Source organism: Poecilia mexicana, unplaced genomic scaffold, assembly GCF_051168715.1.
Source record: "Poecilia mexicana isolate PSO_F unplaced genomic scaffold, ASM5116871v1 scaffold_17, whole genome shotgun sequence".
In the NCBI taxonomy this organism is placed as follows: Eukaryota; Metazoa; Chordata; class Actinopteri; order Cyprinodontiformes; family Poeciliidae; genus Poecilia; species Poecilia mexicana.
Window position 1 is genome coordinate 24,330,607 of NW_028263386.1, and position 24,119 is coordinate 24,354,725.

The following is a 24,119-nucleotide window of genomic DNA, read 5'->3' on the forward strand; positions in this document are numbered from 1 at the left end:
AGTGTTGTTTTTGTCTCAAACACATTATTATAGCCAGATTTCATGTTTGGCGTCACCAGACCGTAAAACACTTTTACATGAGGTTTTGGTGGATTTAATCCAGATGTGCAGGAGAAAAAGCCTCGGACTCTAAACCCTACAACATATGGACAATACAAGAGATTACACAAGACCACAAGTCTGTGTTAGAAATTGTTTTGTATCTTTTTCCTGACTGATACCTTTGCACAGTATGATTCTTTTAATCCTCTGTAACTTTACGAGGTAAATCTAACACACACACACACACGCACACACACACAAACACACACCCCAAACAACTTTTTTGTTTCAGTTGCACCGAGCAGGATGGATGTCACATTAACTGTGAGAATAATATTATTAATAAACAGTTAACATAGGGTTTGTATTATGAAGATAAATAGCTGTGCAGCCTGGTGGTCCTTTAAAGTAAGTCGCTAGGTTACAAGCTTGGAAGCTCAAACACAGGTAGCTGGCTATATAAAGGCTCAGTGGTGCACAGATGAGCGAGTAAAAGAAGATGTCATGGTCAGACATTGGGGGGAAATGTCCCATAAAACCGTCAGTGCCCGAAACGGCAGAAAAAACCCTCCAACCTTGTAACAGTACACGCGGGGTCAGTGTTGTGTTGTGCAATATTTTATGGAGTTTGTAGGAATGGACTACCTTTTACTTTGGTTCCAGTTCTCTCCCATTTATCTGAGGTTAGATCACATAATTCATTCAAACAATCAGCTTGAGAGTATAATAAATTGTTTTGCTAATCCTAATCCTTATTTATTCATTTTAAAAAGCAAGCTTGGGGATAGATTACTGCGTGAAGCAATTAAGATTCTTCTCGTCATTCCTAAACCTTATTCTACCATTCCTCCTACTAACAGTGTGCATGCACAGACGGTACTCAAAGCCATGTTGCACCAGAGGAACTTTAATGTTGTTAGCATGCTACATCAGCAGTGCTACATGTAGAACCAGGTTGTTTGATGCAGGTTGAAGTCCTTCTGTGAAATTGCAGCAAGTCAAAAGCTTAAAAAAATTAAAGGTCTAAAATCATTTGTAGAGTATTTTTCTTGTGCTCAAACATTTCGTCAAAACTTTACCTCTGAGTAACAAAACTTTAAAATACTTTGGGTCATAAACTGCCCAGGTTCTTCTCATGCTGTCAGTAACAAATCAATCGAAAAATATATCTCGGTCAATGTTCAGCTTCAAAACACATAAGGCCCTTTGAATGATCCAGATAATTCTCCTTTTTTGTTTGTTTCTTTGAAAGAAATGTTTAAAAGTCAAGTATTCTGCAGATAAACAAAGACCTCAAAGGTTCTGTGTGTTCACTGCAGTGGGTTTTTGCTCACGTTGTCCAGAGGCATTTCACGGTTTCCCTTAGTTACCAATCTACCACCAGGCAGGCCGAGGCAGAGATGAAGTCCGCAGCCCTACAACATTGTTAATGACTTCCCAGACAGACATTTGAAGTTTTCTCGGCAATAGCCAAGTGTCAGCCCTCAAAGTGGGCCACCAGTGAAACCACAACCACAGGTTGGTTGTAAGACGACGGGGCTTTGGTGAGGTCAATGGTTGGTTCACAGGACGGGTCCAGCTGGGGTACAGTGGCAGCCGGTTGGCCCAGAGAGGCGACCATAAACAACAAGTCGTCGGTCCGGCGGGGGCCGGTTACCACCACTCCCTTCACAGCTTTGGTAGCGGCCTTGGACGAGCTCTTCAAGCTGGAGCCTCTGCGAGGAGCTTGACAGTGCAACAGGGCTCGGAAACATCTGTAAAACTGGGACAAGCACACAAACACAAAGTTAGAACACAACATAAAGTATCTCCAATTTTAGCTGCGTTTCCATTGGGTATGTAATTACGCAATTTGACATTTTGAAAATGAATTCTCTTAAGCTTCTTGTGGTTTTAGTTCGACACTCAGAAGGGGTGTTGTCCCATCAGACCGTCTGTTTACACACACACACACACACACACACACAAACTTGTAAAAGCACACGCGGGGTCAGTGTGACCCAGCCAGACCGCGCACATAGTAAAAAACCCGTGGGGTCTAAATGATCCCATCTCCTAACGCTGCGGGAGTGTTAATGGAAAAACTGCAATTTGGAAAAAAAAACAAAAAAAAAACCATGTTTCTCGATAAAACATTTTGCCGTTTTCTTTGGCCGTATCGAAATTTGTTTAGTTCACAAAACGACGATGGAAACTCTTTTTCCCCATCACATGGGTCATGTGATCAACAACCGGATGTTACTACTGGAGCAAACAACGAACAAGATGACAGGAAGTGGTAGGAGGATGGCAGGAGTTTTTACTGACCTTCTGTGTGAAACTTATTCACGTGAGATTTAAAGTGCGTTTCTTATTTATTGGAAAGACCGCGGTTGCAAAATTGTGTTTTTTTTTGACATTAGTGGAATGTTGACAGAGATTTTCACATTTGTAATTGAAATGCAGCTTTTGTCTCAACACACCGAGTAAACATGGAAGGTGTGTTTTGTACAGTAAAACATTTAGCTCCGTTTTGTCCAAAGTAGGTTTCTACAAAAAGAATGTTCAGCTGCATTTTCTGCACACCTCATTGTTCACCCGTTGGGCAAAATGCATCTAATTACGTCCAACCTCAGCCTTCTGCTTTCTCCCCGTGTTCCACACTCTTCATTATAAACTTTTTCATTGGGATAATTGTGTCGGCTGCTTTGTGTTGCGGAACAATACACCAATGGAAACAAATTATTTGCTCCTAAATTAATCAGGTAATGACATTCGCAATGAGAAGAGCAAAGTCAGTGTGCAAGTGTATGCTTTTTATTAGTGTGGTTGAAGAAAAGGGTCTGAAAAGAGAAATGCCTTGTTCTCTTCTGTTCATGACACCTCCAGCAGCGGATCGCTAATGTACGTTTAGCATTTTCAGTGGGTGTTCAGATCCATTACAAAGGCTTTTTGATGAGAGGTTTAAGTTTTACACCTTGTTGGAAAACTTTTCCTTAAAAGAAATGATCAAAAAGCTCCTGGATGTTAAAACAGAAAATAGCGTGGGTTTTTGTTAAATGTTACCGATTCTTATCTCAAGGCAAACGTTAGTGTATGTAAAATCACTATTTGCTCAGGAACAAATGTCAGATGTGTTGCAGTTTGTAAGGGCTGTCACATCAAATATGACTTCTGTAAACTTCTAAAATATACAGGGATCTTTGTAAATATTTTTTGATTACAACTGAAAGTGAAATTTAGGCCATGATTAATACTTATTAGCCCAGGTTGGTCAGTTTGATCCTTTAATATGAGAAAAAAAAAAAGAACTGTGATGTCATTGAGAAATTTTGTATCCATCTTTGAAGCAGAGGAACTCTGTAAACTCAACCACTGAACTTCAGTAAATCCAGACTTTTCACAATAAAAACTGATTATAAAAAGAAAAACAAAAGCAACATATTTTGATTTATGTGCCGAATTAACACTTTATGCATGATCCAGCTGATGAATTTCTAAACAGATTTAAAAAATAAATAAAAAATCCTGACAAACTGACCGACCCCCGATCGCGTCACCTATTATAACAATCAAATGCATAGAAATGCAACAGTGCAGTGTTTCTTCCTTAAAGCTGCAGTGTGTATTTATAAAAAAATGTTTTTTTTTTAACATATTTGTTAATATTGTGACTCTAATATGAGAGACAATCTGAACAAAGATTAATTTCCTCCGTCTCCTCTCTGTGCTGCTATCGCCAGCGCTCCCAACCTAAACCAACCAATCACAGCCAGGGGGAGGGTCTTATCGCTGTCAATCAAGCTTTTGTATGAGCTGCTAAATGTGCTAATGGCAAAAAAAAACCAACTGACCGATACAGGAAAACCATCCACACGCCATCATCAGTGCCCATGCCAACTAGCTTTATGATTGACAGCGCTAAGACCCGCCTCCTGGCTCTGATTGGCTGTTTTCAGTTCGCACCAGGAGAAGCAGAAAAGCTTTTTTTTTTGTTTGTTTCTTTTAACACACATGTGTCAAACTCAAGGCCCGCGGGCCACATGTGGCCCGCCATGTCATTTTATGTGGCCCCCCGAGCATTTTATAGCCCCATGACTGACTTAAAATAGGTTTTGAGCACGAATTGACTACAAACTACATCTCCCATAACGCATTCCGATTGTCACCAGCCAACAGTATGGCTTCTCGCCACTAGAGAGCAGCAGAGTCACCTCAAGCTGCTTATTGATTTTCCCAGCGAATAAAACTGAGACATCGACAAGCTAACATCAAAACGTCCAAGAAAAGAAAAATCGATTTACAAGTAAGACTGTGAATGAAGATGTGTGAGTTGGTATCAGGGCGGCAGGTCGTGCTAGACTTTTTTTGTTATCCGTTATCTTGACCGACAACATAAAAAAACTCGGTCCTGTACTATTTTTACCCGTGAAATTACAATCATATTAACATCAACTATTTAGTCGCATTTTATGCGGTTTAGTTAATATTCACCGTGAATCCAGATCCCATCACAAATTAAGCAGATAAATGTATCTACATTTTTCTCTTAGTGACAAAAACCACTCCAATAACTTTTAATAAATTAATTTAAGCGACTTCACTTAAATTAGCATCACCCGCTGGAGTCTGAACGCACTTCCTCCTGGTTCCCATCTGCAGAAAAATCTGCGCTAATTCATCAGTCAGTTGGATCTGTCTGATCCAAACAGATCAACTGAACTCTGTGAGTGTTTTACCCTGCGCGTAACACCTGGATTTTTTTTTTTTTTTTTTTTGCGTGGTTTCGCTTCTCCGAAACGGACAGATGTTACGTCTGCAGCGCTCCTCCAGAACGCCGCTCTCCTGGGTATCGTGCACCAAGGGTCCATTTCTTAAATCTTCTGGATGAGTTACTTCCAGCGGTTTTTAATTCTTTGCACCGCAGTGGTTGAGCAGCGCACTGCGAATGTTACAGTCTAATTAACTTTTGCATCGTCATTTATTTCCTCAAGATAAACTGCCGGCTCCTCAAATGGATTAACACAAAGTTGCATTCTCTTTAGTTTTCTCTGGTCTGTAATGGAGACTTGAATTTAACGCTCCATTTCAACCAAAGGTTTCGAATGGGCTTCCTAACCAGAAGCTCCAAAGCGTTGTTTAACAATATGAGGTGTTCAATTTATTTTTAACATTGTATTTTCATACATTTTATGCTAGGGGTGCCCAAGTCTAGTTTTCCAGAGCTACCATCTGCAACTTTAGATGCGTTCCTTCTCTAACACACTTGGATCATTTACTCATCATAAGGCTCTACAGAACTGAGTTGCTGCTAATGAGGGAAGTCAACCTTTTGTCTGGGGTGTGTTTTAGCAGGGATGCATCTAAAAGTTGCAGTCTAGAGGACTGCAGCTGGGCACTCCTGATTTGTACCGTCAATGTGGCCCCTTGAGGGGGGGCCAATATGCTGAAGTGGCCCTCGGTGAAATTGAGTTTGACACCCCTGTTTTAACAGATACTATGTTTCATACAATACTGTCAAGACATAGTGACAGTTTCGACAAATATGTAAAAGAAAAAAAAAAGTATTTTTTTATAAAGGTTCCACACTGGAGCTACAAAGCTACAGTAGCAAAACCCTGATATCCATCTGAACGTGTGTGTGGTCTCATTCAGCGTAGTACTGAAACTATTTTTGCCACAAGAAGTGAATTAAACAGGAAGAGGACACCTTGAAAGTCCTTCATTTCCAACCTTCACTGCTTGGTTTTAACAAAAACAAGGTTTTTGTTTTTTTTTTAACCAGGTAGGTCTCTCTGAGAGCGCTGGCCTCTTTTTCTGGTTTCCAGGAGTTTCACACCTGGAAGTTGTCAGAGATGACCCAGACCAGAAGAAGCAGACGGAGGAGGGAGAGAAATGACATTAATAAGTAATTATGTACGGATCAGTTTTAAATATAGTCACAGCCTGCTCTGTTGGCCTCTGGGCTCCTCTGGGGGAAACAACTTAAAGTTAAGGGACCTCATTTTCGCTGTTTTTTCCCCCAAAACTTTCATGAATCGTACTCGTATTTGTGGCCCAGAAACGCAGTGGGGGTGCCGCTGACATCCGCGACTACCAGCGACACCGTGTTACACAGGTTAGGCAAGTTTAGTAAGCCTGGGGCTTTCAGACTTCTGTCTCACATACATGTGAAAGATTCATCTAGGTCAGCAGCTCCGAAACTGAAAATGGATTCCTCTCAGGAATCAGAGAGGACATCCACAGGAAGAAAAACGATGCGTTACGGTCGACTTGAGGAAGATGAATTCAAAACTGAGAAAAATAAACAAACGCTTGCCACCATCCTGACCTGGATAATTTATTCATTAGGCGGGCGAGGCCTCCTGGTGATCGGGTGTGAAGCGGCAGCTGCGTTCGTGCTGCTGTGGAAAAACACGAGAGCTCTTCAGAGATGAGGTTGAGAGTCGCGGTGCCCGCTGCCTCTCTGCAGCGCCAAAGAGGCTAAATACGACGAGGAGAGGGGGCAAAGCGGGGCGCTCCGGTTAGATAACAGCTGCCTGGGAAACGTGTGAGAAGTCTGTTAAAACAGACTTTAAAGGATAAAAGGCAAAAAATAATTTTATATATATATATATATATATATATATATATATATATATATATATATATATATATATATATATATATATAAATTAACTCTGATTCTGTGATTATTTCATGTTTGTGGAAATTTGTGTTAAACGCCACCAGCTTCACCCAGGACTGTTTCCTGTCAGGCCTGTGTGTCTACAAGGAGACCAAATGTTCTCAAAATCTAAATTTCTGTAGGCCTCGCTTGTGTTAGTTTAAGTCATTCGTCATGATTTGACTACAAGAAATAGTCAAAATGATTATCCGTGAGAGACTAAACCCTTGCTGACCAGAGAAAACACAAACGCCTGTTTTAGATTAGTAAAAAATAAATAAATAAACATCTGTGATCCCAGAGACCTTTGACAAAGTTTTTCTTTTTAAGACATCTGGTCTAAAACATTTTATAAAAACATGATAATGTCAGTCAAACATTTGCTGTTTTAGAGTAAACAGTACTGTTGACCAAGTTTGTGAAGCTAGTGGAGAATTTAAGAGTGGCGTACTGGTCCTGAGTTATCAAATTAATTTGTAATTGAGTACGTCCATGTTTATTTCAAATAAATAAATAATTAAGTCAGTTTAGCATCATTTCTTCATCATATCGGCTGATACCAAACTTCAGATATCGCTATCGGAAGTGAAATAAGTGGATTGGTGAGTCCCTACGTTTAACAAATTAAACCATTTAAATCCCAAGTTTTCCCTTGAAAAACTTTGGATTTTTTTAGGGAAATCTTCCCAGTTTAAGCTAGCTTTCAAAACTATCAAAGATTCAGCTCTGAACTGTATCAACCAACAGAGTGGGACAGGAAACGTTCAAGACAGACATGAGTGGCTAAAATATGCAAACACCTGATATCACAATACATTCAACCTCACAGATTTGAAGTTGTGATTTTCATGCACATTTTCCTGTTCAACAACAAACCCCCCCCGAGCCCCTGCATAAAACAGAGCCCTGGTGTTCCCCCCAGCTAGAACTTGGCCGTAATGATGGACAGATAGGAAGATTGTAAATAATTGAGGGCCACAGCGACAGGTTGAAAGCATAACAATGCTTCCCCACGTTTAAATTCTTGGCACGTCCGTGACAAACCTTCTCAGCACACGGTCAAGGCTGAAGCACGCCTCGCTCAATTTATCCGCTCCTCCTGCTAAGATTCTGTTGGTGAGAAAGAAGCCGCTCTCAAGTAAACGTAGTATACTTAGTATACTTTCAGAGATTCACGTATACTCATAGTCTACTACATTTTCTCGCGGGCGCGATGCGTGGTGGAGATCTTTCGTCGGACCTCTAGTAATGAGGAAAGTAAAAAATATGTCAGATTTCTAAAGCATAATAGAAACCAGATATTAAGCCCTTTTCCCCCCCAACATTCACTGGTTTAAAATGTTCCTGTTTAAGATCAGTTAATACCACCGAAACCATTTCTATTTTCTGTTCACCAGAATTAGACATTTTCTAAGAGAATTTCATCTTTTTCAAACTAAAGTTTCACATTCGGTAAGATTGCTACAACACTGAAAGGTTTGGGAAAGCTCAGATGATTATTTTATGTTTCTGTCAGCTTCTGTTGTACATTACTATATCTTATTTAGATGTAATTCTAGCAAGAATATTGTAGATACCCAAAATGTTTCAGCCAAGTCTTAGAGTCTGAAGGACATTTCAACTAAATTCAATTTACAGCAGGTTCTAACTATTTAGGGTGGCTGTAAATGCAATCTTTAATCAATAACATTGATTGAAGATTTATTAAAATGTTTCTTAGGCATGTTTACCTCTCTAAATCTAAAATCTAAAATCTAAAAAGTCCATCTAAAATGGACTTTTTTTGAGCTTTACATCATGTTCTGTTATTCCTCTCCTCAAAAACATACCTGGAATTTTTTCTTTCATGTTTTAATCACTGACTTTTTATTGAAGTTTTTCATTTAATACATACAGCCTGTGGATACAAAAAAATTACTTATCTAACACTGGCCACAAAATAATATACAGAAAAAAAAAATCCCTCCAAAGTAACCCAGGTCACACTGCATCCCTACCCCTGACAAGAACGGAGCACGTTTTAATGAAAATGAACTCATATGAGGCGTTACTGGATCTTTTGAAATGTGTCGAGAAAGAGGCCCGATGCTTTTTTCAAATTTACATTTAATTTTTTCCAGTTTCAGGCACGACATCAGGTCACATAACCACTGCTTGTGAGTTGAAGGAGCAGCACCTGGTCCAAACTGTGCGCCTTGCTAACAGAGAGCAAAACGACAACTCCTGTCTTTTAGAGGCTGGTAAAGAATTTTTTCCATACATGTTTGAGACCCTTTAATCTACCCCACCCAGCTCCTTCAGACTAGCCAGCAGAAATTAGCAAATTCCTGGTGGAACTGAGCTCATTATAGGAGCTACCTCTCAGTGAAATGCTGGTAAAGACGTTGTTAAAGGGTTAATAGAGGAGCCATATTGTGATGACTTTCTGGAGGTGGAGTTTCAGAAAGAGCAGGAGTTTTTAAAGAGACAGTGACCCAATTTCAAATTAGAGTCAAAATTCTTTTAAGTCATAATTAATACATGTGACATTTCTATAACAAATAAAGGTAACAGTTACTTGGTTGTGCTATAAAGTGGCTCTACATGCCTGGAAAATACGTACTATATACAATCATTATGCATTGTTCCTACACACTTAACACATGGAAACACTATATAAAACATGTGACTGAATCAAGAGTCCAACAGGCTAATAAGCATGTAAAGGTTTACATTTTTACAACCTCTGCGCTGCTGCCACAAACTTATCTTAGGAATACATTTACTCATTACCCCAGTCAGAATTAGGAGCCGTTTGACTCAACACCAAGCTTCTCCTGCATTCTGCTTTCTGTCGAGCGCATTCTGTGTGGGAAGGGATGGACAGTGGGACAGGAAGCGAGAAGTGCCCCAGGATCTAACAAAAACATCTCCTCACACCGTCTGCACAAGCAACACGTTCATCCTCGGCGCCTGTCAGCACACAACCTGTAGGTCATCCAAAAAGGAAAGCTTGCGAGAAGAGGTGTAGAGAAAACGAGACGATCGGCACCCACGGGTGCCACAATACGGGCAGGTGGGAAGGATGGAGGGAAGTGTGATGGAGACGACAGGTAAATGGTGGAGGAGGAAGTTAATTGAGAAGCATTCGTTTTGAGGCGGAGGACACGAAGGTGAAGGCTTTGACGGATGAAGACGCGGAGCATATCAGGGAGACGGATGAACAATGTGGACTGACAGGAAGTGTTGGACAGAGGGGTTTGTACTGGAGACAACTCATCTGAGATTATCCGCATTGCATCTGAGATTATCCGCTTGCAGTTTGCTCGTACGGTGTTCTCTAGGATCACAGCTTACTGCAGTGCAGCTAGAGAAAAAGTACAGCGAGGTTAAAATGTCACGAATCGCCTCTCGTGTTGGGAACTCGCCTGTCATGAAGAATGAAGAGTGTTGTTCTATGAGAAGACCATTATTTATTTTATTATATACAGGTGCGCCTAAACCTTTTCACTATATTCCAACAAATGAAAGTTGATTTATTTCAGCAGTTCAACATATTTCAAGTGTTTCCAGATTAAGTGTCCAACAAGAAATGAATTATGATACAGTTCAGTCAACCTAATGAAATGTTCTGTACTGAATTACTGCAGGTGTTGGAAGTGATCGGCGTCCGGGTCGACCGAGGGGTTGAGGGTGTTTCAGTAATTTCTTTCAGCTGCTGAAAGGAGAATTGTTATTCTGCTGTCTCTCGTCTTTCTTGTGGCAGAACTCCTGCAGGATGAGAATCTGTCCAGTTTGCTGGCCATTAAAGCAGGCATTGATACTTTTTGCTAGAAGATAAAATGTCTCCCCAAATCAGAAGTCGTTCTGGTTTTTTCTCTCCCCTCTGCTAAAGAGTGAAGATATTCGCCAGTCGGATCTCTCTGCCTGTCAGCTCGATCCTTTTCCTGCAGTCCTTGTTAAAACCTGTCCCTTCTCTGCTCTGCATCGACACCGACATCATCCACTCCTCTCTCTTCTGGAATCGTCCCTGCAGTATTTCAATCTGCCGCCAACTATCAAGAATCCGGATCTCGACCCTTCGAACTTCAATACTCTTCGTCCTATATCACATCTACGTGTTGTTTCCAAAGTTCTTGAAAAAGTTAATCACTTGAATTTAAACCTATCAAATAAAATGAACAGTCTTAATCTGACTTTCAACTCCTTCATTGTACCGAAATGCATAATAAAAATGACAAAAGACCTTCTTGCTTCTGACTGACTCCTTGTCCATTCTTGTCTCTCTTGATCTGACTGAGGCCTTCGACACCTTCACTCATCCATCCTAGATTCCTCAATAGACTTTAATTCACTTTGCCGTTATTCTTGTTCCTTGTGCATGTTTTTCTACCTTTTCCTTCCCCTTTATTATCTCTCAATACCTTTTGATACAGCATTCAGTGCTTTAGCTTCAGTAGAAGTGACCAATTGAAGCTGGGTATTAATGACCATCTGCTGTCCCGCTGTCCAGTCAACCTTTGTTCCCAGGATTGTCCAGGTCATAGCATGACATGTATTTTTACCCCTTAAAATGTAACTTTTTAATTTTCTGACAAAATGAATTGACAGAAACATATTTTAATTATATCCCGACTCACTGAGTTGAACTTGTACTGGCTGGGAGCAGAAATGATTCGACAAGTTCCTTCATTAAGTTTGTTGCAGCTGACAGAAACGACAAAGACACCGTGATGGGAAGAATTTTCACTTTCTTTAACAGGCGTCAGCAGATAACCCAAAACTCTACCTGAAAATTGTTTTGACTTAATCTGTTTCTGTAAACTCCCCAGTGTTGTTGTGGTTAAAGCCCACGGTCCACCGAGTGCAACGGGAAAAATTAATAGATCCGACAGCTCCGGCACACTGGAACGGGTGAAAAGAATGAATCATCTGACTTCCTCTTGGGATTTCCTGGTACTCTACTCTCAGCTCCGAACATCACTGCCCTGTTGATAACCAAAAATAAGGCATTTCCTCTGACTGGAGTTTTATATTTTCCAGAATCTTCAAAGTTTTGCTATGCCAGCAGAAGATTTGCTTCAATGCTTCCAAGCATATTGATTGGATCCCTCCAACTTGATCTGCTTAGTAAGGTTATTTATGTCATTTTTTTTGTTTGAGGGTGCAAATTAAGTCTGTTAAGTTAAACATGCTTTTCTTTTAAACAAAAATCCTTAAGTTTTACTTTTTAATTTTCCATTACTGGTTTGTGATGAGAAAATCCAGAAAACAAAACTTGCCCAAACTATGAAAAAAGGACCATATATATATATATATATATATATATATATATATATTCTACCAAAGGGAATTCAAGTAAACGAGAAAAAGCCCAGACTGTGTTGTGAAGCTAATTTTAAATAGAGAGGAATAACGCAGGAAGCTAAAGGCCAGGCTTGTCATTTCCTAGAAAAATCTCCTTTTCTCTATCAAATTCACTCCTACAGACCCCTTGTGGTCAGAGTCTACCCCACTGTTATATAGCAAACACATTTGTCGACTGTGAAGGAAAAACAGGCGTTGATAGGACTCGGACAAAAACACTTACAACTTTGTAACAGCACAGCTGACACTTAGTGGAGACCACACAGAAGGAGACAAAGAGGATTCAGAGGAAACTTACCCTTCATCCCCAGGCCTCTGCGCCGTGACCGCCGCCGATTGTGGATGGGGACAAACGCACACCAGCTGCTACTTGTATCTGTACAGCATTTTTAGTCTTCAACTCGCCTCAACTCACAGTTTCCATAGTAACGGGCTGGGAGGAATTGAAGACTGAAAATGACATACAGGACGTTCGGTGTTTCCCCCGCTCGTTGCCGTCTCGTTCGAGCTGCTTTGAGGTCGATGGCGTTTGGACTCCAGTGTCTCTCTAAGGTCAATCAGTAAGTCAGCTGACAAGCTAACAGTGACAAACAGTGTCATCCCAAAGGGAAACAATTACTCTGTCTTTTTTCTTTTTTCCAACTTTCCATCTGTACAATAATAAAACTCTTGACTGTAACTCTGAGGAGAAAGTTTACACTTCAAATGGCTTTGGAGATAAGATTTCCTTTTCCAGCACAGAGGACTGTACATTATTATTATTATTATTTCTTTTTGGTACAGTATAAATCTCTCTGACAAGGTCTGAAGGGAATATTTTTCTAAACCTTTCTGAGCTTCACTTGGACCACGAAGCGATAATAAAGATTACGTTGAGGAAAATGTTTTATTCGTGGGCTCTGGTGGAGACAATCTCAGTTATCTCCCATTATGTTTTCTCACCGTGATGAACAATATTTCAGAAGGGGAAGAAAACATCTTTAATCATGTGTCTAAACGTATTGGTTGGCACAAAGGGATTTGCTTTACAGAGCAACTTGATAAGGAGGCGTAGAGAGCAAACGGAGCAGGAATTATGAAGGGTAAACTTTGGATAAAAAGGCGCATGCGAAGTCGTTCCAAGAAGTCATTAAACTAACTGGTGAGGGTGATTCATTTGAGTTTGAATTTTTGCTGTGGTTTTATGTCATCAAGGCTGATAAATTTTGCTTCATAACTTTTTTTTTTTTGTCTCACTGGCAGAAATGGTGTTAAGACTTCTAGTACGGCATAATCTCTAATTAAATGTGTGAAGTCCCTTAGCGAGTTATAAAAGTCATCTGTGCTGACGGGATAAGAAAATCTACATTTAACTGTGTAAAATAAATGGCTAAAATGAATAACTACAAACTCTCTCGGTGGGATTTTTGATCAGCTCTCTGCACAGAAAGGGTGTGACAATACCTTCAATAACCCCATCTATGTTGCAGGATTTAACCACAGCAGCAGTCAGATGGTGTCTGCATTTTTCTGCTGATGTTCTGTTTATGTCCCATAAAAAAAGACAATCTGTGAAGCTGTGAACACCCATTCAACCTTTTCACATTTTATCACATCACAACAAGAAACTCCAGAGTATTTTATTTAGATGGCAAGGGAAAGACCAACAAGTTCTGCATCATTTTAAAAGCTGAGGAATGTAACTTTTATAAAAATGTGTTAAACCTGTCACCATGATGTGTTGGTCCAATGCTAGAGAGATAATCTGTTATAAAATTGCTCTCCACCTATAATAAGAAACTCTGTAATAAGGAAGAAGCTGTAGCTTAGCAGGAGGAGAGTGTGAGTGGGGTGTAAACAAACATGACTAACAGCACTAAGACCCGCCCCCTGGCTCTGATTGGTTGTTTCTATAGTTAGCACTGGGAGAAGAAGCTGTTAGCGGTACACTCTTTGTTTAAAGCGGTTTTAAAAACAGTGAATTCAAACGGGCAAACATGGCGCTGTTTGGTGTTTTACATTTTCTGCACATTGTTCAGTGGCAGTGTTACAGCGCCACCGATTGGCCTGGCATACCTACTGCAGCGTTTACTGCGTCTACTCGTGTTGTGGACTTTGTTTACAAAAGTTCATTTCCGTGTGGACAGGGCTGATGTAGGTAACCTTCTGAGCTCCCCTATATGTGCCCCATCTATACTTTGTAGCCAGCCTTTGGAAATCCGATTTGCTCTGAACTGGACTGTATTTTTGCCTATATTTTGTCCTGAACACACTTGTGTGTTTAGACCAAAGCTGTCAAGCTCCAGTCTTCAACAGCCAGCGTCCTGCAGCTTTAAGTTGCATCCTTGTTCCAACACAGCTGATTTAAATGGCTAAATGACTTAATCAACATGTCATCAACTTCTCTACCAGCCTGGTATTGAGCCAATCATTTGGGTGACATCTAAAATTTATAGGACGCAAACCCTTAAGACCCAACTTTGGACGCCACTGTCTTAAACAACTTCAATACAGAATCCAGCACAAGAATCCAGAGGAAAAAAGAAAAAGATCAAACAATAAGCAAAACTAAATTGAGGATTGCCCAACATGACCAGAGTGTTCTCATTAGTCCTCTGCAGCATGTGGACACTGTGCATGAGGCAATAAACATCAGTTGTTGTAATTTAGCTTGTTAATCGAAATTTGAAAACTGCTACATTATCCAACATTTATTTGTTAAAATTCATTTAATCCCACAAGATTCCCAGAACTCTCAAGGTTCTGACCGCATTCAACTATTTAGGGAATTTTTCTACAGCTACACAGCAGGTTAAGAGCTCTTCACATGAAGGTTTTTTTTTTTTTAAAAGCCCTGACATTGAGAACATGTTCTGAAGTCCGCTGAGAAAAACAGCTGGAATAGTTGAAATTACTGAGAGATCCTGGAGAACAGAAAAAAAAAATTTATTCATTTATCCTGTGAGCACAAAGGTGCCACATCAACAATTATCAGTAATAATAATAATATATTTTCATGAAGGAACAGACTGACAAGTGAGACCAAATTAAAAGTAACTGGAGTCCTGCTTCAACAACTTCTGCCCACAGCTCCCTTTTTTTCCCCATTTATCTTTGCGGCATGGCTGCAGGAGCATTCTTATTAATAAGTCAACGAGGGTCAGTAAATCCGATTTATATTCATCACATCTTCTCCTCAAAATACATTAATTTAATTTTCAGTGAGGAGATTCTTGGATCTGCCTCAGCCATTGTTTTATGACCTCCAAACTCCCTGCTGGATAAGTGAAGTCTGGCAGAATTATGGAACAAAAACAGGCTTGTTTTCATTGCTCACCGGATCTAATTAAATAACAAACAAAAAAAAAGAACAAGAAGTGCATAAAATTATGTGACATTGCTTTTATGGTCGGCTGTGATTGAATATTTCTACTCAAAGTCTTTGTGTTTCCCATTCGGTGTGTGCATGCAGCTGGTTTCTGATCAGACGTGCCGCCGGAGAAAATATCTGATGTTGGAATTCCTCTTCCAGCTCTTTCTGTTGCTTTGGCTTTCATCTCGTCACCCTACGGCCCCTCGGTCATGAAACAATAAGCCAGGCCGAGACCGACTTGTTTATTTGCTACTAGAAGCCAGTAATTTGTGTATTCACGTCAACTTTTAACAAAGTTCTGGTTTTGCCCTTCGACCCAACATCATTTTAGTTGTTTGTCTCATAATAATGGTGTACTTTTCATATTTCTAAGTGATATTCACACTTCATTTCTCCCAGTAGTAATGGTTTGCATTATTAAAATAGATATAATTACATTGACAAAAGTAAGCATTCTGAAAATTGATGTGTCTTTACAGCATTTGCAAAGCTAATGCATGAGAAAGTTTGGGAACCCCTGTGATGTAGCCGAATAATAGAAAGTTAACTTTCTATTTTAAGAGGACGTCTGACGAGATGGACTGAGGCAGAGTGTGAATTTAACCGTCAACACTTTGGATAATGAGTCCTTTCATGACACGGCGCACAGCCAGAACGTTCTGACCAGAAGTTCAAACCATGAATTTGGTGGAATGACAGGAAGGGCGTCCAGAAGTCGACAGCAAAATGTATAGAGTAGATTTGTTCAAAGTGACCTGGGATTTATGGAAATGGGAAGATTATTGTTTGATTAATAGGAATGCACCGATCCACGTTTTTCACATCCGATACTGATATCAATATCTGAGGTTTAGTATTGGCCGATACCGATCCGATACAGAAAAACTGCTGAACTGACTGATAATTTTCCTTCCCCCTCCAACACAGACATAAATGTAATGAATTACAAATTAATTAGATAACTGCACCAGAACAGCACATATAAATGTACCAATAGTTTCACAAGTTTGGTCAAACATGTAAAAACAACTTTAATCTGTTCAGTTGGTGCAATTAGGAGTAGAACAGCCAATATAGAAGTATAGAATTAGAGTGAACAGATCTGTCCTTAAGGACCGGATACATCGTCACGATACCCAATCTAATTTTTTTTTTCAATATCCGATACAGATATAAATAATATAGTTTTTAATCGCCATCATATCCCAAATTATTGAACTGGGATTCTTCAAGGTTGTATTTTCAGTACATTTTATTTTAACCAAATAAGAAATAACAAAACAGCAGCTTTTTATCTTATTTGCTCACATAGGAATGCAAATTATTCAGTATGTAAATTTGAAAAAGTTCCTTACAGAAACACAAAGCGGATGTTAAATCAAAACCCCTTGAAAACTTTAGAGAAACCTGCTGTAAGCGTTTCAAACCAAGACTCAAAAACAACAAGTGACCTCGGCTCGAATCCTCGCTCTCTGCTTCCTCTCACCTGTTTATTCATGAAGACGTAGATGACCGGGTTGATGACGGTGCTCGTCTTGGCCAGGACCGAGGGGATGATGCTCGCCTCGGGTGTGACCAGGCCGGGCGGCCCGAAGGTGGCCAGCAGAGCCATGATCCCGTACGGCATCCAGCAGAGCAGGTAGCAGATCACCATGATCACCACCATGAACAGGACACGCTGCTCACGCTTCCTGCTCAGCGACGCGTTGATCCCGCTCACCTGCAGAGAGGAGAGAAGAGGAATCAAGAGACTCCCGGGATGACGCGATCCATTCTGATGTTCGGGTTTTTGATGGCTGGATGTCTGCCGCTTGTCAGAGCTGATGGAAGAAAGACAAAAGAGCCAATCGGAAACACTGACGCGAGAAGGAAGAGGTTTGTGAGGAGGATTAAAAAAAAGAGAGAGGAGAATCCAAAGGAATGAGATGTCAATAAAAACTGAAGGAGGATGACCTGAGAGTTAGAGAAAATACTTTTTACCCTTTTTATTTGAATGTGTCTGACAAAAAATAAGATGCTTTCAGAGCTTAGCTGAAAATCAACACTTACTATATAATAAAAACTGAACAGCTTCCTTGTTTTGTTCAGTCGATGTTTTAACTTTTTTTTTTCTGCTAGTCTTCCTGCTGCCAGCGAACGGAGATGAATCAGAATCAACAACAAAGCAAAAAAAGAATCAGAAGTTACATCGTGTATGTGAGGAACAGATCTGTGAAACAAGGTTTTACTATTAAAAAAAAAGAAGAGCAAAATGATTATCGAGTTGCAATTGCAAAGTGAACGCAGCCCTTCACCTTGTTTTAAAAAAGGTCGCCAACATTTCCAAGTACTGAATGTTCCAGGACAGACCGAAGGTGAATTTAGCCTTCCTGTTTTCTGCCTGAGTCTCTCTCTCTCTGTCCTGATTCAATAAAGGAATCAGGGGTATGACTGCCGTCCTGTCTTCATACTGAAACAACCAAGTATGAAACGATGAAAACTAACAAAGTACGAGGTCACTCAGGATGGAAAAGGTCAGACAAATTCACACTTTCTGTTGATCTGCCTGAACGAAACAACCGACATGCCTTATTATGTGCTACAGTTTTCTTTTCATAGCTACTCACACTTTGATTCTTCCTCAAAGTGAAGGAAGAATCAAAGTGTTAACATGTAGCTGAATGAAATGTACATGGAATGAAACCAGATATGTTTTAACAATAATAATAGCTGTTATATTACATCAGCTCAATAAAGCTGGAAACAACTTCATTCAACGTTGTGACTCTGGAACCAATCCCTATAAGTGTGTCCTTCCCCAGAGTCGATCAGGATGAGCTTAGTGCTCGAGCTGTTAAGTTGGATATTGCCACTTCTCACAGGAAGGGGTGTCATTTTGCATTAAACAGACATACGGTGCCTGTTGTGTGTGTGTGTGTGTGTGTGTGTGTGTGTGTGTGCGCACGATTAACTGAAACAGAGCATTTAACCTGCTAAGTGAGAGCTGAGGTTTCCGCTGGAGGTAAACGATGACGGTGAAATGTTCCAGTCTAGACATTAGAGGATAAAGAGCTTCCTGGTGAAACATTACTGTGAAATGATGAAACATGTTTTCAATAAACACAGCTAGACATGTTTAACTCAATCGCCAAAATTCGTTGACTTTTTTTGGCTTGATTTTTAAACTAGTTCTGTTTTTTTACAAGTTTTTTTTGGCTAAGCTAATTAATTATTTTAACTCATGTCTACTGTTATTTTTTTCTCCTTTTAACGACTCTTACCAATTATTTTGTTCTTGCTGTGCATTCCTTTGGTGCAACCCGATTGCTGTAAATTGCAGTAGAAATAAAGTTGACATTGCTACTTCAAAAATATAAAAGGCACACTTAAATTTTGCTTTGTCAGCAGAACAGAGCTTTCTAACAGGATTATGCTAAATGGATATGTAGCTGCTTGCTCACATAAAAAGACGGAGTGAGCACTCTCCTGTTCACCAGAGATCCTCTATACGGGAAAGAAATTAGATTATTTTTGAAAAGGCGATTTGTTTTATCACTAAACTAAGTGAGACATTACATAGATTAATTACACACAGATGGATACTAGAAATCCTTTGTTCCTGTCAATTGTGATTTTCCACTTGCAGCTAATTGTGGGCTTGATGTGAAGTGCTTAATGCCTTAATGGTTGTTATTTTCAAAAGGTTCTTTTAATCTGACAAACAAAACTTATTCAAATTGATTGGATATGAATACAAGTAAAACGTGACGCGCCATGGCAAAGCTGGGTACAAGTCATTAGAGCGGAAATGAAAAAAATAAGTTTAAATTTCTGAGAAATTTTTAATTTTTTCTTTTTCTTTTTTTTTTTGCTAAATGTGCTAGTTGAAGTCATGAGGAAACGGTTTTAAACTGGAGTTTTTCCTTACCAGACTGAAAAACATGAGCTGAAGCTGCCAAAAATAAAACCTTACCACATAAACCACGGCGTGAAACACTTCCACTCAGAAACACTTTCCCCTCGGCACAATTAGAGATTCTATCCATCAGTGTCACTGACCGATGGCCGGCTCTGCCACTTCGTTTCTTAGTCAATATGACAGAGGTCATGACCTCCAAGAAGAGCTCCAGCTGTGGCAGCCTTTGTTTTATGTCATTTCACCGAAGTTTGCGACTCTGGTTCTACGAAACATTCCGACACCCAAAGAGAAACAAAAATACGAGTCGCAGGAAAGACACATGACCGTTTCATCTGAGAAAACAAAGGAATCGAAAGTAAAACCAGTTCCCAAAGCCAGTAGCACCATGTATGTAGCTCGTCATTCTTTTAGCATTCATACCCAGAGCTGGGCTTTCATCAGACAGGTGTGTTTGTACTTCTTGAACAGCGAGTCCCTGCGCAAATAAACGCTCCTCCATAGTGGCAGACTAATCAAACTTTTCCGGGGACTGAGCCACTTCACATGTTTCTCATTTGCTGCCCCCCACCCCCCCAAGAGTCTTCAATAACCTTCTCAAGTGGAGATTTTTTTTTTCTTCAGGAAGATTTTTGTGCAGAACTTCAAACTCTCAAGTGTTTACTTTCTCTGAATAGGTTTGTGGAAAGGTTGCTAGATTAGCCGCTTTTACAAACGATGGGTTTATAAAGGTTGGATCCGGGGGATTGGAAGCAAGAAGACTTTGCCATGACGGTCGGGGCTTACATACGAACGGTGAGTTTTTGGTAACTTGTTTTTGGTTTAATGTGGGGAAGACGTTTTACATATTTAAATGTGGCTATGAACTGTCACCTGTGTTGGGTCCAAAACAGAGAGAAAACTGGAATCCTCACAAAAGTAGGAAATTGGACAGTTTTCCCCCCGTTCACTTCACCATAAAAACTGGTGTAAAAAACGTTTTGTTCCATTTTCAGCAAGTTCCTAAGTCTTGCTGAAAGGTTCCATGTAACTTGGTCTCATCTCATTTCAAAATATTGGCACTAAAAGCTAGACCAAAGATATTTTGGTGGGCATTTATTGTATTGTTTCATTTATTGTAAAAAAATTTCTTATCTGTGATAAGAAATTAGATGTATTGTTGTCAGTATAAATTTGAAACAGAAAATTGACAGTATTATTGGAAATATAATTTTTGCCATTTTCTCCACTGTTTGTTCCACGAGAGCGTCAATAAAATTAAGTTTTTAAGTATTTGGTGACCTGATGGAGCCTATTTCAAATGGGAATGTTTTTAAAGAACAATGCTGTGCCATACAGACGTAGCCAAAAAAACGATTACTTTTTTTTTTTTTATCACAATCTATATATAAGACCTCCAAATATTGTGACAGAATTCTAAGTCCATATCGCCAACTTCTACTCAAAGCAGCACGCAATTATTCAATAAACACATTCTTACACGCTCTAAAGAATCAAACAAACTTCAATGTCAGGTCAAGGATAAAGCTTTGTGGGTTTGCAGAGCCATCCAAACTGATAAAATATAAAATTAGAGCATTATTACTCTATTATAGATCTAAATGATGCTGAAGGTTTCAGCTGCTGTTTATAGCGGATTATATTGAACTAATTATTTATTTTCTCTCTGTCAGTTTACCTTGCGGACACAGGCAAATGGCATCAACGCTCCGCTGAGCAGAGCAGACATGTCTGAATGCCCGGTGAGGCTCAAGTTGAAAATGATAAAAATTGTACAGCTGCCTGATGACGGAGAACAGAACAACAGGGAGAAACAAAACGTCTAGACAGCTGAGTGAAGTTCCTCACAAGGACTGATGCTGCAATCAAGGAACCTCGTCCTTGATTATTAAGTTGTTTGGCTGTTTTTGTGCACTAAGCTTTAGTCTACTTTAGAAGAAATTTAACATGTCGTATTTTGTCCCTTTATGTGAAAGTTGCTTGTTTTGGAAAAAGAAAAGGAAAAACAGAGTAATGTTCTAAGTTCTGTACACCATTTTGTGCTAAAATATTAATAATAATTAAAAAATGCAGGCACTCACAACATTGGTTAAATTCTCAGTACTGAAATATGTTCTCAGCAGTCAACACTTACAAAATAACAGAGAATCTAACAAGGCATCTTACATGCTCTCTCTTAGTAACCAACAGTTGCTGCGTTTCCTTGTCAATATTCCTCTAATGTTGAAAAAAATAAATTCTGCAATTGTGGTTTTTCCATTAACCAAAGAACACAATTAAAATCACATGGGAATAAGTTTGTTGATGCGATAAGTTAATAGCAAACATGCCCTGCCTTCAACCTCCAACTACTTCCTGTCGTCTTCTTCCATGTTTCTACAAGTAGTAACGTCCGGTTTTTGATCAGGTGTCTAGTGTGATGTGAAAAAAAGTGTTTCATTGCAATTTTGTGAAATAAACCTATTTCCATATGGCCAACAAACCCCCCATATTGATTGTGCTATAAAATGAAACTTTGTGACTGGAAAACACATAACACTGCACCTTTAGAGGGGGAAAAAATCTAATTTGTAGCTTGAATTTTGCAATTTACTTTCCTCTCATTTGCCGCAGAAAAAACCCTTAGATTTCACTTTTGCTCAGTATGTGCCACAGAAAAGAGCAGCAACACCTTCAAAGGTAAATTTAAGAGAAAACCTGTTGTTTTTAACAGGTTTCTTGAATGATAACTGGACTTGTGAAAGTGTGTGGAAGGTGATATTGACAGATGACAGACTAGCATAGCATTAGCACTGTATCAGTTCATATTGGCCAGCTGTTTACAATCTCCCTATATATTCTACTGCTAACTTCTTAATTTTGTTTTACTTGCTGCTTGTTATCAGGGATGGTCGCCGTGATTGACATTAAAATAACATTTTCAAAAAAAAAGAAAAAAGAAATGTGTCAGTCGGTCAAAGCGCAGCGGTTCCTTTGTTAGGTGAAAGAACCGTGAACGCAGCGAGCCCCGGCCGGGTTCCTGCGGCGCGGTTTGAGCGACGTGTGACAGGCCGTCCGTCTGAAAGGCCCGCATGAAAGCGCTGACGCTGGCAGAGCAGAGCGCAGCGGCGGGGAACACCGCTGGGACCGCGAAAACTGCTGAGTAAGAAGAAGAAGAAGAAGAAGGAAAAAAAGAAAACTCAAAAACGTGTGTCCACGTCACGGCATCGACGGACAAATTGTCGTCGTAAAAGCGAGACGGACTGGATAAGAAATAATGAGATGAGGTGTGCTGTCAGAAACTAAACTTCAAAATGATTTCCTCCGAAAGAAGAAAACGTTCTCGGTTCCGAATGGATCAAATACGGACAAATGATGTCGACTTTTTCCATTAGGAGTGAAGGTGATGGACCACTAAGGAGAGCGGCGAAACTTTTTATTTTTCGGCCCCGGTGGTTCGATTTTCTGTTGGAGGGGCGTCTCTCTCTCTCTCTGTCTCTCTCTCTCTGTCTCTCTCTCTCTCGCTGTCTCTGTCTCTCTCTCTCTCTGTCTCTCTCTCTCTGTCTCTCTCTCTCTCTCTCTCTCTCTGTCTCGCGCTCTCTCTCTCTCTGTCTCTCTCTCTCTCTGTCTCTCTCTCTCTCTGTCTCTCTCTCTCTCTCTGTCTCTCTCTCTCTGTCTCTCTCTCTCTGTCTCTCTCTCTCTGTCTCTCTCTCTCTCTCCCAGATGTCGATGAAGCTGACATTAACAGCCTGCTTTCAGTACGTGTCAGCCTGGCTGCTCCTCGGCGCAGAAAGACGGTCCTTCTGTGGTCCTGTGCTGTCACACGGAGACGCGCTGCAGAAATGTCCTGTCTGTGGGCAAAGCCATCTATTCTAATCACAGCTTGTCACGCGCAGAAAGAAAGAATAATGGCGTGTGAAGTGAGGGAGGCGCGTGACACTGTGTGGCTCCAGAGCTTCTGACAGCGACGCCACGCGACGCTGCGAGGCGCTCAGGCTGACCACGCTGAACGTAAAGAAGAGGACACTGCACGAGGAAATACACCATACAACATACATACTGACAAGTACTAAGTTGTTGTTTTGAGTATATAATTAAATCACTTCAGCTCATTATTTGGCTCCAACTGCAGGAGTACATGATACTACATATTAAGACATCATTTCATGTAAAAAGTTTGTTTTACAGCAAGTAAAAAAAAAAAAAAATCTGCCATTAGACAAGGAGTAACTTTATCAACACTTTTGCATTATTTCTACCTGATATAATTTTATTTAAGGGCATCAGAGTGAAGGAGGTTTAATACACTTGTAAATAAATGTAAATAAACACTGTGCTATTGTTCTTCCACTTCCTAATCATTTGCTAATCTGTGTCAGTGCGTCGCATAGTTTGTGGTTTATGAGAAGATAAACTCTGGGAAACTTCAGCCGTGTGAATGCCTTTGTAACCCGCCACACTGCGCAGTTTGAAGGCACTCAGCTCACTGGCATGAAGATGATTACCAAAAACAAAAAGCATAAGTTTGTTTTTTTGTTTTTTTTCTTTTGGCAGAAAATCAATCAGCAGCGAAGGAAACAGACGAAGAGCCTCATCAGGCAGCAGGTCGCTCCCGCCGCGGCCGCACGTCAGAGCCGCGTTCAAGGCGCAGACGGTGGAAGGTCTGGTATGACCGGCGGCGCCGCGCACCGAGTCCAAAGCAAAGCAGCGAGCGCAGCTTTGTAGCCGGGCTCTGGCCTGGGGCTGATTAAAGTTTCAGTAAAGAGCAGGACGGAACCGGACCGATGGGGCGTTGGGATCAGATTTAATACGTTTCACTCAAAGCAAAAAAACCTCCATCCCAAGGTTGTGGATGCTTT

At 40.2% G+C, this 24,119-nt stretch overlaps 1 protein-coding gene across 1 annotated transcript; it reads right to left on the reverse strand.

The window, feature by feature from the left end:
• Nucleotides 1-928: 928 nt before the first annotated feature.
• On the reverse strand, nucleotides 929-18,260 carry LOC106904371 (pineal opsin-like). The gene is made up of 3 exons (XM_014968694.2): nucleotides 18,246-18,260; nucleotides 16,873-17,106; nucleotides 929-1,804 (listed from the first exon to the last, which is right to left on the reverse strand). The coding sequence occupies exons 1-3, from the start codon at nucleotides 18,258-18,260 to the stop codon at nucleotides 1,520-1,522; spliced, it is 534 nt and encodes a 177-aa protein (XP_014824180.2). The 3' UTR covers nucleotides 929-1,519.
• Nucleotides 18,261-24,119: the final 5,859 nt, after the last annotated feature.